Source organism: Lepidochelys olivacea, assembly GCF_965140295.1.
Source record: "Lepidochelys olivacea isolate rLepOli2 genome assembly, chromosome: 1".
In the NCBI taxonomy this organism is placed as follows: domain Eukaryota; kingdom Metazoa; phylum Chordata; order Testudines; family Cheloniidae; genus Lepidochelys; species Lepidochelys olivacea.
Window position 1 is genome coordinate 39880810 of NC_140411.1, and position 18958 is coordinate 39899767.

At 42.2% G+C, this 18958-nt stretch overlaps 1 protein-coding gene across 1 annotated transcript in view; it reads left to right on the plus strand.

The window, feature by feature from the left end:
- ZC3H12C (zinc finger CCCH-type containing 12C) overlaps positions 1–15956 on the plus strand; it is a 69813-nt gene extending 53857 nt beyond the window's left edge. The window contains exon 7 of the mRNA XM_084621754.1: positions 15157–15956. Coding sequence (XP_084477880.1) covers positions 15157–15187 — 31 coding nt within the window. The 3' untranslated portion in view covers positions 15188–15956. The remainder of the gene's footprint in view (positions 1–15156) is intronic.
- The last annotated feature ends 3002 nt before the right edge of the window (positions 15957–18958 follow it).

An 18958-nucleotide genomic window follows, 5' to 3' on the forward strand; every position in this document is an offset into this window, starting at 1 on the left:
TGGCCTGAGAAGGTTGTGTGTGTTGAGGATATGCAACATTTATTAACTGCACTATGGTAATGGTATTGTAGCTGAAAATGATAACTTAAACCTTTTTGTAAGATACTGTATATGTTCCAGAAGTTAGTTTTTTGGCCTGTTGTATTATGGAGGCCTAATTCTTGCCACAAATAGTATAGCTGTAGAAACAGATTAAAATAGTCTGTTCTAGTATTAGTAAGGGATATTTCTGGTTTTAAGTCATGGGTTTTACTATTGCTTCAAACTTTTTTTATACAAGGTTTGCAATCATTGACAGAGGGCTGTATTTACATGATGTAGGCAGTTGCGTATAGTTTTAGGGTTCCATAGAGAGTAACATTGTTCAATGTTAGTTCACTGATTTACAATATAATTGAGGATCATTTTGATACACTTGCTGCAATTTAAAGTAAGGCCCCCGAAGAACCAGAAAGTACCTATACTGTTGATACAAATTGTATCTTTTTAACTGAGAACTATTTTGATTTGTAGATCTAGTTAAAACACAAATGTGTAACTATAATTAGAATTTTGGGCAACATTTTATCCCTTATTTAAAACAATAGATTTCAATCTAGAATAGAGTTAGACAAATAAAAATACAGTAATTTATTTAGAGAAGTGTCTCAATTTTATATTTTTATAATTTTATTTTTAAAAAAGCTATTGGCATTTTCTTTCTTCTAAAACATACCTAGTGTGAACTTACTGAAATAAAGGTAAAATGCTGCCTGAAAATAATGTCCAAGCACCTTTTGAATAGGAAAACATTTTCACTACTTGTGTGACACTGTGTGTTGCAAGAAGTAGGATTAGGGTATACAGTAAATGCTTCTAAAAAGCATTGAGCTTATAGACGTATTCAATAATCTGAACCATGTTCAGCAAACTTAATTCAGGAAGTGTTCTTCTCTACAGCTTTTACTGTTGATTTTTTGAGGTGGGATCTGCATTCATGTGTCCCTTGTAACTCAATGCAGGTGGTGCTGTACATAAGCTATCCTGAGTTGTTTAGGAGGAGAACCTGTTCACCTGTGACAGTATTTTTCCCCTTGGTTTTGTTGGTCACTATCTGTAGAACATGTTTTAATGTAGAGGCTAGTAAAGAGCTGACACTGAGGTTATAAACAGTGAGTCTTAGTTGTACACTAAGATTTTTTTTAAATCAAATTACACTTTTAAGTAGTACACCATAGTGTAGGTGCATCCGTTTTAATAATGATTATACTAGTGTTTTGTCTTCAATGCATTTCTACGTTTATATTTGTATGTATGAATTAACTTCTACCAAAAGCTGAATTCCTTTAAGCATTTGAAGAGATGTGTCTGTAATAGATACATTTCATTTTTTTATTTTTTCAGTCAGAATGTCTCCTAATATATGTAGCAATTTGACGTATAATATTAAATCATTGGTCTTGGCCACATTATTAAAATGGTGAGAGGAGTAACATGGCACTGTATGCTGCAGTGCACAGATAAGAGCTATCAGCACTGGATGCTTCCTTGTATATTTAATACAGTATTGAATCATTTTAAAGCAAGTTGATTGCTAGAAGCATTCTTACACCAGGTCAAATTGTGCTTTGTCCTAAAGCACTAAAATTGCTTTACAAAATGTAAGAACAGGAGTTATTTGGCAGCTTTTAATATTGTGCAGTGATATGCTAGTTAAATTCAAGCTTTGTTATACTGTGCGAAGGAAATTTACTGCTGACAAAATATTGCCCATTGGTATTTCTCTCCTTGTGAGTAATAAAAGCAAATGAGCAATACCTTCCATGAGCTCGTCATCCTGGAAGAGTTCACTCTAGATATTTAGAGAGATGACACACCAGTATGTATAGGACAGTGATAATACTGGTGAAACTTTACGTTTGATTTATGTTAAATGCATTGATGCAAATAGTGTAACTGTAAAATAAGGTGTGATTTATATATATTTAAGAAGTCAAACTGGGCTATTGACTACTTGCCTTTGCTCTGTTTGAGTAAGATGGCTTTCATTTATGAATAAAGTATTCCAAGCAAAACCTTACACCACCATTGAAGAGAGGGGAACGTTTTACTTTGTCTGCAGCATTTTTAGGAGAATTATTTTGATACATTTACCATAAATTATGTATTTTAAAAATACAACACTCTGCTTTTATAGATGTACCATATTTTATATGGTACACATATTTCCATACTACATCCACTCACAACTTTTATTTATCTAGCTAGATTGTCAATATTAGCTTTTTACACACATCTCAAAGATACCTTTTTTAATGAGTTAAATGTGCCTGGGCAATTCTTTTCCCCCTAGTGTTTTAACTTAAGTGAAATAACACCAAGACTGAGTTTGGCCCATATTTTATATCAAAGCCAGTCTTAACCACTGTTCCCACTGTGTAGGGTTTTAAAAAAATTCTTCCTTTTATCTTTAAATCTGTTACCACCAACTACTATTCTTCTGAGGTAAGATCTTGTCTTTGCAGGTAACTTCTTTTGTCCAGTATGTCTAAATTAAAAAAACCAAACTAAACCCTAGCAATTCTGATGGCAGAGCTGAAAGTTTCACATTCAGCCAGATAAAATATTGTTCAGGTTTAGGGTGACTGCAGGCAGCGATCACACTTGAAGGTCAGGAAGGTAAATTGTTGCTGTGTTTTTGGCCCTTCTTGGAAGGTGTAAGTGGATATACAAAGAGAAGAGGGGAATTTGGCCTTAGGGGTAGGAGGAGAATATCATCTAAAAATAAAGATGTGGATGAAAACCAGCGTATCTTATTTCATCAAACCTAAAACCCTGCAGCCTTTACCTTAGGCAAGTGACAGACTTACGGAGAAGCATTCTTGGCTGGGATGGTGGATGTGAAGATTTTCAAATCTAGGCACCACTATCGCCACAGTAAACAATTACTAGAACATTTGTCAGGTGAAGACTTGAGCAAGATGTTTTTGGTGTATTAGGACTGACATACTGACCCACAGCTGCAATAATATCAGAATGTTTAAAAAAATACCCAATTGACTTAACATCGCTATCAGACAGGTATAATACTGTGCAGTTAAGAGACCATTTTTAAGAATAAAACATAGTTTAGATGTTGTTTTTTTTTATTTACAATGTAAGTAAGTTATTATTGTTAATTTATTACTTGCATTATTAAGATGAGGTGGAATACCGTATTACTAGAAGAAAAATATCAAAACAAAGCAAATTATTGATTAAAGCAAGGATGTCCTTAATGGCCATGTTTTGTTTTAAAGAGTTAGGGTTTTTTAAATGTTGGATCTCACATTTTATGTATTTTGTAAATTAGAAAAAATGGAAGCCATAGTATAGTTTAAGAATTTTATTTGAATTATATAAAATACATGTAGACATTGTTTAGCTTGAATATGTAAATAATTCTATAGTAATCCATTTTAAATAACTGTTCTAACTAAAACTTTTCTAGACAACTACGCTTATATCTAGACGTTACGTTCATGTCTGTGGGAAAAGTTTCACTTATGCTCATCCTAAGACTTAATCAGCAACTGGTGTTCTGATGATATAATCGTGTATATCTCTGGGCAGTCTGTGCACATGTGAAACTTACTCCTGTATGTACTTTTTTGCAGTGCATTACAAACCTTTATTTTTTGTATATAAAATACACAGTAGCAGGGTATAAAGGTTGCTACCAAATTATAGTGAATTCAGTTAGTAACTGTAGAATGCTCTGCATAGTTTTGCTGTCTCTGAATTTCAATTCTTAGTGTTCACAGGATTTTTTAATTGTATTCTACTGTATCTATGTGTTAATGATCTAAGTTAAAATTGTTATGCCCTCTTTAAAGTGTGAAAAGCTTGGCCTTTGTTCCCAAGAGATTTTTTTTCATTCCTCATTTAGCCTTTGTAATAATTTGAGACCCCAATCCTGCAAAAATGTATGCATATGTCTAACCTTAAGCACATGGGTAATCTCATTCACTTCAATGGGACTACTCCCAGGTTTACAGCTAGGCATGGGCATAAGTGTTTGTAAGATTGGGACCTAAGTATATTTTAGACTGGAACCTGGTGAACATTTTAACGTGTAGGATCAAATTCTCTGCCTTTATAAATGGGTGAAACGGTACTAACACCAGCAGAGAATTTGTCCAGCACTGCGCATGTTCTAATGATTAAAATGCAGACAGATATTTCCAGCTAACAATTTGTCCAGATTCTTCTTCACACCACATAATCTATTTTCAACCACACAATCTATTTTTTCATTTTGTAAAGCAACTTTTTTCTCAGACGAAGTATAATTTCACATTTTTTAAAAAATTGAGTGGGATTTTTAATGAGACTGATATTTTTTTAAAAAAAAATTTCACCAACAAAATACAAAAATGCAGACCTAGCGGCATGAGTCATGGTCTGTTTTGTGTGCACACACACACACACACCCTTGTATTGATGTCCCCTCTGGCAGAAAAAGAGTGCCAGAGAACAGTTTGGACCAGCTGATACACTTTACTCTCTCCCTTCGCTGGCTGTTGTGTACTACTTCTGTGATGTGACTGTTCACATCTGTTAGCAGTATTTTAGACCTTAAGAAAAACCATTGCAAAGCATGTACATGAATTCTTATATTAGAGAAAAAATAAAGATACCTTTTTTCTCACGATTGGATTGGTTTTGTTTCATAGAAGACAACCTTGCTAGAGCAACACAAAGCTAGGAATGAAATTTGTAAGGGTCTTTCATAACCACACAATAAAAACTTCTTCCTTGAGCTTGGTACAGCTAATAAAATTCAGTACAGCTAAACAAAGCATTTTAGATGCATAATAGGTTCGTGGACTGTCAAATCATTCTTAGAGGTCATTTCTGTTTCATTGATTTAACTCTTATCCCCATGGCATATAGTTTTAATTTCCCTAATACAGAAAATCCATGCAGTTAAATAGGATTGTCAGTAATTTAGCAGCAGAATTTGTATTAGAGACTCTGTATTAACAGACAGACTTGACTTCTTTCAAATACTGCCATTAATCTGTTTTTTCTTTTAATTGCATAATCCTGGTAGTTTGTACCAAAAAGGATTGTGTGGTAACAAATAACTCTAAGTCAAGGACAGCACAAACTACCAGTCTTTGGAAAGAGCTCTCAAAAACCTGGATCCCTGGAGCTGGCTCAACAGCTACTGACCAGACAAGGGTGGGTGACAAGAATGACAATGTAAATAGCACTCCACTGCGGAAACTATCCTATACTGCTATCAGTGGGTTTTGAGTGCTGATAAATTCCAGGCCTAAGACTAAAGTTTTGCACAGCTGTGAGCCCCTGCTGTGATATTACATACATGTCATTTCATTGGCTGTTCAGTGACATTGCATCATTACAGGGCTTCTAAAGAGGCAGTGGATTGAAAATACAAGTTTCCCACTAACAAGGAAGTCTGACAAGACTACAGCAATGCGTCTCTGAGAATGCTGCTCACAAAGCTCATTTCTCATATGCTTTGTCCAATGTCTATCCCTTTCCTAGCAGGGGAAGAGCAAGTGGTATGAAACTTGCTTCCATAAAACGCTACTAACTTGAGCACAAAGCACTTATCAAACTCATGCTCAAATGTGATGCTTTTGGCACAGTACTATAAAATAGTCTGCTTTCATTATCTTTTACTGATAGGCTGTTTCACTGCCCAATTGCTCCAGAAAATTTTTCTCTCTAATCTAAGCTCTTCTTTGCTTCAACCCATTGCTACTTAACTTGCCATCTTCTGACAATGACTGATCATTACTTTCATTATAGTGTTGTCATGCATAATTATGTCTCCTTGCATTTTTTCTAGATTACCTTCCTCTCATCATGTGTACTAACCTCCAGTTCTTCTATCATTTTTGTGTGTTAACCCGTTCTGTTTGTGCCAGGCCCATGCTATGGAGTAGGGCTAGTAAATATTACATCCTCAGAACTGGTCTAAAAGAAAAAGTTGCAAATTTAAAGAAATGTCAGACCTTAACTTTACTTGTTATCCAGCTGCACTATGATAGTCTTTTACATGATCATCTGTAAATATTTTTTGTGGCCACAGATACATGTGTAACATAAATGCAGTACTGTGTATAACTCTGTATGCCACAATCAATAAGTCATTTATATATTTTTTTTAAAAAAAGTTAGTGGATGAGAAAAGGGCCTTCCAGGATTGTAAAAAGTGTAGTGAAGTCCCGTCAGCTTCAGTGGGAGCAGGATTTGGCCCTTTCTGTAGATACAAAGTGCAATTTCCAAGAGCATATAAATGACTTTGACTTTCACTTACAGTTGTGGTCCCAGACGTGTAAGATTTTTCTTCATGAGAGATTTAACTGTGTTGACTATGAACTTTCTCCTTAAGATGCTCCGTGTTCACACATCAGTACCCCTCAGGTGTGCCAGAGTCATACTGAAAGCGAGGCAGCCACAATATCGTGAGGTGTAGGGCAGACCCCAGGTTTGCTTGTCTTGCATGTTGCTAAAGTGTTTTGGGAAATCCCACTCTATAACTACCAAATCAAAGCCATCTTTCCTTAAAACAGGCACCTCCTACTGAGAGCCAATTCTCTCTGTGGGCAGGTTTTCTAAAACTTTTGTCATTTTTTTTTTGTTGCTATCCTCTGAACTCTTTCCAGTTTGTCCACCAGTGCTGATTAGAATAGGACCGTTACCTCCTGTGTCTTACATATGACACTTACATTCACTTAATACAGCCCAGAGTGATATTTACCTTTTTCGCGATCTCATCCCATTGCTGACTTGTATTCAGTGTGTGATCTGTTCTCATCCCCAGGCCTTCCTCTGCAGTGTATTACTGCCTAGCCAGTTATTTCCCCATTTTGTATTTGTGCATTTCATTTTTCCTTCCTACGTGTAATACTTTGCACTTGTTTTTACTGAATTTCCTCTTCATCTTGGCTTCTACCCAATTCTCCAATTTGTCAAGGACGTATTGAATTCTAATCCTGTCTTCCTAGACCTGGCTCGGTGTTATCCACAGACTATATAAGCATGCTCTCTACTCCATTATTCAAGTAATTAATTAAAATACTGAATAGTACCAGAGTCAGGACAGACCGCAGGCGGACCCCGCACCAGATACATACTGCTGGTTTGACAGTGAAACATTGGTAACTGCTCTTTGAGTATGTTTTTTCAAACAGTTTTGCATACACCTTATAACTTCATGTAGACCATATTTCCCTACTTTGCTTATGAGACTGTAATGTGTGATTGTATCAAAAGCATCATTAAATTACTGCAATGTTGTCTAGTTCCTGGAGTAACTAGTATCCTCCTGATTCTTTCACCTACTCTTAATTAAAATGGGCACCATGTTTTCCATTTTCCAATCACCGGATAACTAAAAAATTATTTGTGGATAGTACTTTCAAAGGCAAGAAATGATATTCCTCAGAACATATGCAATTAAAAGAGCAAGTGTGTTACATTTAATGTATGAATTACTGCCATCATATAACTACAACACTGAGAAAAACTATTTAAAAATAACTAACTTTTTATAGCATCTACTGTATTTAGCCATATATAGATGGGTTTAAGTCTAAATAAGTTCTAAGGGTTGAAGGACCTTTCACTAAGTGTTGCTCAAACAAAGGAGAGAAAAATGCAACCCAGATGCAAAAATGTACATCATAATATATAGGTAGAAAGTACTTTAGCTCTGTGCAAGTGGAAGAAATAGAGCCAAAATCTCCTCTTAATTACGTGGGTGCAAGCAGTAGGTTGCACTGATGTGGTTAAGAGCTAAATTTAACCACTCATCTACACATATAGGATATTAAACGAATACTATACTTGGGTTGAGCCCAGAGGCCAAGATTCTCTCCTTTACACCACCCTTTAACCAGCACACTGAAAAGTTTCCTAAATAGGGACCCCATCATCTGGTAACCCTGGCTGTGGCAGAACTGACTTTCCAGAGCTCTCTTTGCGTTTTCCTTCCTGCTGAACTACCCGTCTCCTTTTACGGATTTATTTTCTATGCACGAGATCTCTCCATTCTCCTACATGCTACACTACCCTTGCCTCTTCCACTCGACCCAGCATTGCATGTGATCCATATTCTGCTGATCAATACCTGGACTGATGTCCCTGTGGCTTAGGATACCCTTGGCCAATCCTGGAACGCTCTATGAATTGGACTATAATTAATTCCACTATCGACTGTAGTTGTGCTAGTAAAGTTGGGATTTAGGGCATTCCAGCCCATAAGTAATTAGGCAATACTTAGAGTTAGTATTTAAGACTGAAATAGCTACAGGAACTTACTGTTGTTTATCACATACATTTGTACTTTAGCACATTCTATAGATCTTTATAGCCTAGCATATCAGTCTGTTATGGCACTTTCATTAGCACGGACACAGATATTTCAAAAACGTTGAAAAAATTACCGCAGATGCCCTGTATCTAACACATCACAAACATCAACTAGTGACTTGTAACATTTCATAAACCCATTTATAGCTGTTTCGTGCAAGTGATCTGTCAGTAACTAGAACAGGGCAGCATTTATTTGCTGACTTCAAAGGGGACAGGTCTGTTACATTGGACCATTTCAGAAACACTATAAATAAGTCCAAGGAATGTTGCTTAACTTAAGCCATAGAATAAAGCTGTGTGTTTTTTTAATTGGTAACTTTAATACATCTGAGATGTCGTTGCATATTAGATTGGCTCCAAGCGGGTCTCTTTGACTTTTTTGATTCCTATCTTTGAGCTACCACTACCTTCAGACATTGGTTGAATATGATTTGGCTTCTAAGGACTGTCTGCAATCTTCTAGGCTCTTTGAGGTCACCCACATATGGCTCTGAACTGTCCATCTTGTTTGACTAACGAAAGTGGAGCACCTGGAGTGCCATGGACAATCAGTTATTCCCTCCCCATAAGTGATTTTAGAGCTACAGCTGGTGGCCAGACATTTGTTGTTCTCCCTTTCTTAAATTGGCCCACTGCATTTGGTTTTGTTTGAAAAAAAGGTCAGTAACATCATCCCTGTTTCACAGATAGAGAAACTGAGGCACAGAGTGGTGAAGGGACTTGCCAAAGATCCCACCAGCAGGCTAGTGGCAGAGCCAGGAATGCAACCCATTCCTTGTCAGTGTTCTATCCACTAGGCAACACTGCCAGCAGTACCCAAGGCAAAATGAACCCTTTACCCCACTGCGATCACATCCTTCATCACTGTGACACACTGCTAATAGGATAAGAAATTGAGCTACTATAATCAGCTCAAGAGTAATAGTTTGGACGTACCTGGATAGTAAAACACTGATGGACAAGCTGAGATTTATGATTTTAAGTCCCTGCAGACTGGCCAACGGCTTTGATCTATCACAGCTGAAGGGAACATTAACCACGGTAGAGTAGTCTTGGTTCATTGCATTTTGATTATGAAAGTAATTGGGCCCTTCTAGTTAATATGATCATTCTCAATTTGCATGTTTTTTCAGATTTCAAAAGAGAGCCTATTTAAAGATCTAGCATGTTGGTGTGGGAACGCAACTTTGGGAAGGCTCATTGCAGAGTAATTGTCAAGCTGTTAGAGCAGCAAGAGTTCTTGAAATTAGGGGAAAGAGCACCAGCTAAGTGGATGAATCATAGTGTTACATGGGGGGAAAGCATCTTTATATTTTATGAGTTGTGCTACGTGTACTGATGGAAAGGGGGGTGAGGGGAAAGTTGCAGAGTCTCTGCAAAAGAAATCCAAACCACTTTTGAAGATGGCAGAATAGAAACTAAAATGTTCAGTATTGTTAATACACCGGATGATACTTTTATAAAAATGAAACAGACAAAATACCTAGTTTTAACTTATCCAGGTGTTGCAACAAAGTGATGTGGACTACAACCTGCTGCATGGTGGGAGAACTTGGGTTCCTCTTGGGAAGTACCCTCTACCCTTTTAGCACTGACTGAAGCTGGGAGCGTGAGGCAAGCAGAGAGGAGGCAGCTGGACTGAAATCCTGTTCTGGGTTTCCTTACAGAATAAAACGTTCCTGGTGGTTTGTCTGAGTGGGCCTGGTCTGAGGTGAACACTCACTGGCATGCAACGCAGAGCACATTGAAGAGCCTCAGGCCCAGCCCCCCAAAGTTGTGTAAAAGTCACAAGGCAGACGTACCCTCCCGTGAACAGCCTCATATCAGGATAGGGAACAGGGGTGGTGGGTTAAAACTAGACTGACCCTATTGCCTCCTGTGGATTCATGAAAGGCACCACCTTCACAGCCCTTGCAATCATCAATAAGGGAACAGCCATATGGCTTTCCCTCATGCTCTCCTGCCAGCATTCCTGCCTCTTAGTTGCAGGGGCCAGCCTCTTCTGGATGAGAAGGTAATTCAGTCACTGCTCATGGCCTTTCTGTTTGTGCTACCAATTGGGATGTGGCCATCTTCCCACTAGGAACTGGACTGACACCATCACCTCATTTTGGATCACTCAACAAACTGCCAACAGCTGACCACAACCTTCAGGCACTGCCAATCAGGACTGAATTTGAATGGCTCCATATCCCATGTTCAATCACCTGAGCCACTTGGTCCTCAAATACAGGCGTCTTGCTGTTCCCCCCCTATGGCAGTAGGTCACTTGAAACTCCAGCATGGCCCCGGGTGAGGTGTACTTCATTCCTCATCCTCACCCTACGTGCGCTTGTTTTTGCTTTCTTGACCCTCAGTAAGGAAACAGTGTCATTGGACAGTATGAGTCTTTTGTTTATATCTATCCTTTGTAATTTGACCTAAATTTCCACTTCTTGGATGACTTGTTTTTGAGGTTCAGATTATTGAAGTTCTCCGGGTGAAGCCAGGGTGGTCTCTTGCCATACTTGCTAGCTATCCTGTGCAGTGGAATAGTTTGCTCTTGTACCTTTAATTAAGTCTTTCTAAAAAAACTGCCAACTCTCTTGAACTGTTTTTCCCCTTAGACTTGCTTCCCAGGAGATCTTACCTACCCACGCCCTGAGTTTGCTGAAGTCTGCCTTCTTGAAATCCATTATCTTTATTGTGCAGTTTTCCCTCCTGCCGTTCCTTAGAATCCTGAATGCTGTTTCATGATCACTTTCACCCAAGCTGCCTTCCACTTTCAAATTCTCAACTATTTCCTCCCTATTTGTCAAAATCAAATCTAGCTGTGGATCCCAGGTGGCGTTAAGGATAAAACCTGGAGCATGTCTCTACAATAGACTTGGGGCTCGAGTCCCTCCCTGCCTAGGTGTCTGAAACTGAGTTTTAACTGGACGGAAATGGCGGGGGACATAACCAGAAGGAGGATCTGCTGCCAGCAGTTATATAAGTTTGCAATGTGAGTGAGGGTCCTGTTCTGCAGCAACTTTTGGATGAACCAATAGCTGTGGTCACAATAAGTGCCTCTTTACATTGTACCGTTACCATACTGTAATTGAAAAGCTGCCCAGCTAACATGGAGGCCCTTTACATAGGAAAATGGGTTCTGTTAGCTGCTGCATTTAATACTGTGATTTAATTAACTCTCAATTGTTAACAGAGACATACACAGTACATGTCAAAGCTGCTACTGATGTACTTTTGTTGCATTTTTAGATTTTGCCAAACAAAAAAAAGTCAACCCGTTAGTGTGTCATATGGTACAAGGAAATTGGCTTCTTGCTGTGTTCTCAACCTGTATCAGGCTTTTAATCAAAGCTGACTCATTCTCTCTTCCCCTTACTCTTTGACATTTAAAAACTAATTTACTTGAGCACCACCACCCTGCGAATGGCTCGCATGTGTTTTCTTAGCAATCCCGAGGAGAGGGGCTGGAACACTTGGAGGCTTTCTTTCAGCAATTGACCAGCACTCATAAATTGTGGAATGAAGCAGTACAAGACAGTGACAGTATTTCAGTCACTTAATCAGAGAAATTGAAAAATGTGTAGGGTTATGCTATTCTCTTTCACATTTAAAGGAAAGTACAGGGTTGGCTGAGCTCTGAAATTATTGAACTAGCCACATGAAAGCCGCTGGGCTGCCTTGGCCCTAGCTTTTTCTATTACTACCTGTAGAGTCTTGGCTAGCCACAAATTGCCATTGTTTGTATCCAGATTAGATTGTGGTGATTCTGAGCAAAGACGCCAACTTTCCTTTTTCCCCGATGGTTGTTCCACCCCTGCTCTGCCCTCACTCTACCTCTTCCCTCCCCATACCCCCCCTCCCGTGCCTCACTCCTGCCCGCCCCCCGCCCTCCTACCGCTAGCTCTTCTCCACTCCCCCTTCTCTGAGCACCTCATGCCAGCCCCAGGGCCCCACCAAACAGCTCATCGGTGGCCAGCCCAAACTGTGGCTGGTGAGTGCTTAAGGCCCAGAGCACCCAGGGAGTTGGCACCTATGATTCTGATTGTGGTCACAGTGATATCTATGGTGTGGGGCAGGGGGCCTGATCCAGCATCCATTGAAGTCAGTGGAAAGCCTCCCATTAATTTCAGTGGACCTTAGAATGGACTCTCACTTTTAGAACCCAGTTAAAGGGAAGACAATGGAAGGTCAATACTGATAGGGTGAAAGTGACTAGATGAACACTCTATACAAAGATAGTGGCTTTGTACCTTAAGGACCAAACCTTGCTGATTTAGGAGTTGGCAGACTTATGCTTGAGCACCCTGTGGGCTCTGCTTCATTGTGGTAGAGCATTTCCCTGTCTTCTTGCACTATGAAATTCCCTTGCAGTGAGGTTTGAACAGGTCCTTCCAAAGCATTTAATTACTAATTTGCTATAAGAGTGCATAGTTTTAAAAAAAAATCCAAGGATGAAATCCTGTCAATGGCAAAACTCCTATTGATTTCAGTGGGATCAGGATTTCATCCACCTCATCCTGGAAAGGATCTAAAATACTTGTGCTTCAGGGCTTAAGGCAAACTCTAACTCTTGAAAGCTAGGAAGAAATTACCGAGGAGCAGGTTATTCCATCACCACTGCAGGGTTTCCCAAACGTGCTGGAGCATCTGTTACTAAGCTGCTGTCAGCGACCGGGTACTGGACTAGATGAGCCAGTCTGGCAATCCCTGTGTTTCTGAAGCTAAAACCCAATTATTGGAAGCCACATCAGCAATAACAAAAGGGCACAAAGTCTTAGTTGTTTACTACTACTTTCAAATCAAATCACTCAGGACGCTTTTATAAGGTGAGCTTTTGAAATGTGTTGCACTGTATCTTCCTTGCAGCCAAACAGAGGAGTTAATAAATACTGACAACAGGCAGCATACTTCAGCTAAAACAGCCCAACAGCAGATAATACATTTAACTGCACTTTGCAGTTGCATTCAGCAAACCCTATTTGCATAAAAGCCTTCTGTTTGGGTTTTTTTACTCTCAGTGTTTTTTCAAACAGTAAACAGCTTGTTGGGAACGGCTGCTTCCATCTATGAATCTAGCACACGAGCACTTCTAGCAAAGTTTGGAATGTGGGCGGAAGTAAAATGGATACAGAGCAGAATGGAAAATGTCTCTGGACGGTCTGAAGAGAGGACCGACTGACCGGCCATCTCCTGTGAGGCATGGAAAGAAAAAAAAAAAAAAAAAACCAGTTACCTGCCTTTTCAGAACTGTTGTTCTTCAAGACATGTGGCTCGTGTCCATTCCATTCTGGGTGTGTGTGCCCATGTGCATAGTCGGAGATTTCTGCCTTACGGTATCCGTAGGGTCAAATATGGTGCCCTCTGGAGTGCCACGCCCATAAGCTGGCACATTAGGACCACCCACTCTACACCCTCTCAGTTCCTTCTTGCCAGCAACTCCGACAGAGGGGCAGGAGGGCAGGTCATGGAACAGACATGAGCAACGCATCTCACAGAACAACAATTATGAAAGGTAGGTAACCGTTTTTTCCTCTTTGAGCGCTTGCTCATGTCGATTCCTTTCTGGGTGACTCACGAGCAGTATCTATGGAGGTGGGCTTGGAGTTTATGGTCTCAGCTTGCAGCACTGCTATACCGAAGCCAGCATTGGCCTGGGCTTGCTGGGGAAGCGCATAATGGGACGTGAACATGTGGATGGACGACCAGCTAGCAGCCCTACAGATGTCCTGGATAGGCATTTGAGCCAGGAAAGCTACCGAAGAGGCTTGTGCCCTTGTCAAATGAGTGGTCATGATTAAGGCTGCAAGTCTTTCCGTGACTTCTGCAGTGGCCAGTGCTGGCCCAGGGGCTGCCTGAGCCAGGCCAGCAGCAGCAGTTTGGTTGTGTGAGAGGGGGCTCAGGGTTAGGGGTAAGGGGTTGGAGGGTGTGGGAGGCATTTACCTCGGGGTGGGGGGGACTCCCTAGCTCCCACTGGCATGGCCCTGCAGCTGCTAGGCTGAGGGGCCAGGGGACTCTGCATGCTGCCCGTGACCACAGGCCCTGTCCCAACAGATCCCATTAGCTGCAGTTCCTGGCCACTGGGAGCCGTGCAGCCGGCACTGGTGGCCAGAGCTGCGCATGGAGCCCCCAGGCCCCTCCACCACCTAAGAGTTGCAGGGACACGCAGACCCAGTTAGGGAGCCCCTGCCAACCCCATGCCCCGACACAGTAGGGGTCCCAGGTTACATGCCATGGCCCCCCCTCGCCCCCCCTCCAGCACCAGCACAGTCCCAGGCTACCTCCCCCAGCACCCGCAGCACCCCTGGACTGAACCTCCCAGAGCACCCACGGTACCCTGCCCTAGTTTTAGTCAGGGGGTATATAGTACAAGTCATGGACGGGTCCTGAGCCTTTAATTTTTGTTTACTGCTCATGACCTGCCCATGACTTTTACTAAAAATACCTGTGACTAAAACATAGCCTTAGTCATGATCGCCAGAGGGGCCACCTTTGCCTGATTGTATCAGCAGCGAATGCAGGCAGTGATCCAGGAAGAACTGCAGGGTGTAGCCCAAAGATGGTATGTCAAGCACCCAGTGGTCTGAGATCCGCCGCGACCAGGCCAACAGGAAAGGGTGCAGGCAGTTGAGAAGAGCAAGAGGGTGGATCCTGGGAAGTGACTGGGGCACTGTCCTCGGGCACACCCTCAACATGCCTGCTTCTGAGGCTTCCAAAGGGCCAGGCTGGGCAGACCAATGGGAAGATGAAGGGCGTCGCCATTTAAACCCCTTGTCTCTGTCCTTTTTCCTGTAGGTGCTTGGCCGGTGAGTTCCTCGGGAGCTAGACTGGGGAGGCAGAGGATGAAATGACTTCCTAGCCTGCTGAGGATCATGAAGTCTCAAGAAGCAGTGTGGGGCACAGGAGTCTTTAAGTCCATGGAGCCTTGCATCAGAGAGCTCAGAGAAGAGCCCTGCTCCCTCAAATGGGAGGTTTTGATGCATGGCCAGAAAGGGTTAAACATCCTGCAAAATAAATAACCCTCAAAAGACATGTGGAGGGATAATGTTTGTGTATTTACATATGTATGAGTAGGGTCCACAATGTAATCGACAGTCCCTGTCTATGCTGCATTCTAATAGTTCAGAGATCAAAAGAACATCCTAGCATTTAAATGAATTGTAAACACGGGATATCTCTGTTTTCATCTCTCTTTGAAATATACTGTGAATGGTGGAGGAAAAAGCAAATTGCCATATGTTAATTCTATAGCTTAGTACTGGTGATGGACCTCCTTCAAAGTCATCCTAATTACCTTTTGTTCCCAGAGGACCTCCCAACTTGTCAAAGAGGACATGAAATTGTATAAAAGATCCTCGAGTCCTGATTCTGTCATCTCAGATCTGCTTAAGCTTCATCAGGGGAAGTTTGAGTCACAAGACTGAGGTCCCACTTATGCTGATATGCCCTGAGTATGATATTTGGACATTGGACTATAACCTGTGAACCGAATTCTAAAGGAACTCTTTGCAACTATAAAGCTTACCATCTCTGCTATGAATCTCTAAACCTCAATTAATTGAACTCATTTCTGTATGATATTGATCTTTTAACCATTCTCTCGCTCTTGTTTTTTAATAAATTTTAGTTTAGTTAATAAGAATTGGCTGTAGCATGTATTTGGGTAAGATCCGGAATATTCAGTAACAGGGAGGTAATGTGTCCGATCCTTTAGGACTGGTAGAAACTTTTCTTTTATATCATGAAATAAGATATTCAGGCATCTTCATCATATTTGACTTAGATACCTGGATGGAGGCCTGAGGCAGGATCACTTTAAGGGAACTGTGTTGTCTGGACTTCTGAGTAACCAGTGTGGTAATAAAGAAGCTGTTCTATGCTGTCTTGGTAAATCTAAGTATTGGAATATCCACCAGCTTTATGGGGATTGTCTGCCCCATTTTTTGCAGTTCACCCTAATTAAGTCACAGAGGTCCTGAATAGTGGTCTGTATCTCCTGTGACCACATGGAGGACTGTAACCAGGAGCTGCGCCTCATCACTACTGCAGAAGTTACCACACTGGCCACCGAGTCCCAGGCCATCTGCAGGGCACCTTTCACTACCACTCTGCCTTCCTCAACTAAAGCGGCAAGCTCAATCCTGTGGGAGATCCTCCTTGAACTTGCTGATGGGAGTCCCACAGGTTAAAATTGTACCTGCCTAATAGGGCCGGGTGGTTAGACACCCGAAATTGTAGGCTGGTTGCTGCATAACTTTTCCTGCCAAACAAGTCCAGTGTCTTGGCATCTGAGTTTTTCAGCGTGCCAGTCATCTACCTGTTCCTCTCATTGACAGTGGACATGACCAAATCCCTCGCTGGAGGGTGCATATACAAATATTCAAATCCTTTTTCAGGGACATAGTACTTCTTTTCCGCCTTCTTAGAAGTAGGCGGAATGGAAGAGGGGGGTTGCCATAGCGATGTTGCAATTTTAAGGACCCCTGGGTGGACAGGCAGTGTGACCTGGGCTGGGCTGGTGGAGGATATAACATTAAAGAGGTCATTGGAGTCCTCCGCCAACTTGTCAATCTCCAAGTTCAAACTGGTAGCCACCCTTTTAAGGAGGGCCTGGTGCTCCTTGAAGTCATAGAATATCAGAGTTGGAAGGGACTTCAGGAGGGCATCTAAGTCTAACCCCCTGCTCAAAGCAGGACCAATCCCCAATTTTTGCCCCAGATCCCTGAATGGCCCCCTTGAGGATTGAACTCACAACCCTGGGTTTAGCAGGCCAATGCTCAAACCACTGAGCTATCCCTCCCCCTTTGGGAGGGACCCACAACTGCTTCATCTGGAGACAGTGACAACTGCACCGCACGGGGAAGGGGTGGCTTCCTCTGCCCTCTCAGGGGACGGCTCGTTAGGTGTCAGATTCGGCACCGTGTTCTGACTCCAGTGCTGGCGGCGCCGGAGATGGTTTGTCTGAAGCAGTCAGGGAGGAATGGTGCGCATATAGTACAGGCATAATGGGGATGCCCCACAGAGTCCAGTACAGCCATTGAGTGGGCCACTGTCCCAACTGCCATGCCATTGCTGCAGGTGCCGCACTGGTGTCATGGGTCGGCGGTGATTCACTCTTCCTTGGTGAAGGGCTGAACTCCTGCTCTGACTCATACCATGATCCTCTGGTGCCTAGGGCAGTAGTGACTAGTTACTGTGTGTGGTAGAAGGAAACCATTCATCTGGAAAGTGGGAAATCCTGCCTTCCAAACTCAGGTGTGGGCAGAGGCATATTTACTCATTGTCATAATGAGCTCTTAGAGTTTATAAGAATAACTCTAGGTTTTCTGCTAACTCCTCAGTTCTGGTCTCTTTCCTCTTGAACCTCTGTGAGGAAGTCAGATGAAAGGAGCATCTCTGATAGTGGGTTTGTGGTCCCTTAGAGCGCTAAGTGGTGAGGGGAGGGACTGTTTAGGTTTTGCAGCATTTTCAGCGACTCTCTTATCCAATTTTTCACCAAAGAGGAGAGATCCGGTGAACTAGGAGGAGAATGATTTGTTTGTAGTAAGAACATAAAAATGGCCATACTGGTTCAGACCAAAGGTCCATCTAGCCCAGTATCCTGTCTTCCGACAGCGGCCAGTACCAGGTGCCCCGGAGGGAATGAACAGAACAGGTAATCATCAAGTGATCCATCCCCTGTCGCCCATTGCCAGCCTCTGGAAACAGAGGCTGGGGACCCCATCCCTGCCCATCCTGGTTAATAGCCATTGATGGACCTATCCTCCATGAATTTATCTAGTTCTTTTTTGAGTATCTAAGTATCTACCTTCCAGGGATGCTGCCATTTGTATCCCCTGGCTGCTTAGCTGGACGCCACAGCCCTGGTGGAAAAACCTCACAGCATCCTTTGAATCTTCTGCCACAAATGCTGTTGCTAGGAAGATTTTCTTAAGTACAGACACAAGTCAGGTTGGACTCCTCCTCAAAGGATGGGTCGCAGGGGAATCACTGCCTTGGGAAAGGATTTGGAAGGGAGGTATTTGCTCTGAGCTTTGTCCACGGAGGATCCGCTCCAGTTGGATCTGGATTGTGGATACAATCCTTTTACACATGGCTACAAAATGTCTCAGGGTAAAATGCCTGTGTTGCATTTTGTCTGTGTCCTGCCCTGAATCAGAGACTGATTGCTCTCCTTCCATGGTGGAGAAGGAGGTGTCTGAGTCAGAGGACACCTGACACTGAGTCAGAGTCTGAGTTGGGTTTTTTGTAATTTTGTTTTTTCCCCTTTGTGATTGGTAGGGTTTCTGTTTTGATTGTGCACTTTGAAGAAACAACTGCCCAGCTATAGCCTGAGAAGGATCTTTTGCAGCTTGTTTTTCACAGGACCTTGAGCCTTCTAGAAATGTCTCCCTCGGAGTCCTCTCCTGTAGGCTCCCACTCCCCCCAGGTTGGAGGAGAGGGACTCCGCCAGAATTTCCTGCCTCAACCTTGGAGGAAGAGGGACTGATTGGGAGCCCTGCTTCTCTCCCCCGGGCACTTGGGACCCATTTCAGGACTTTAGGTGGGACCAGGAGCCCTGCTAGGGCCTTATCTTTGGTGTCCTAAATTGCCCTAG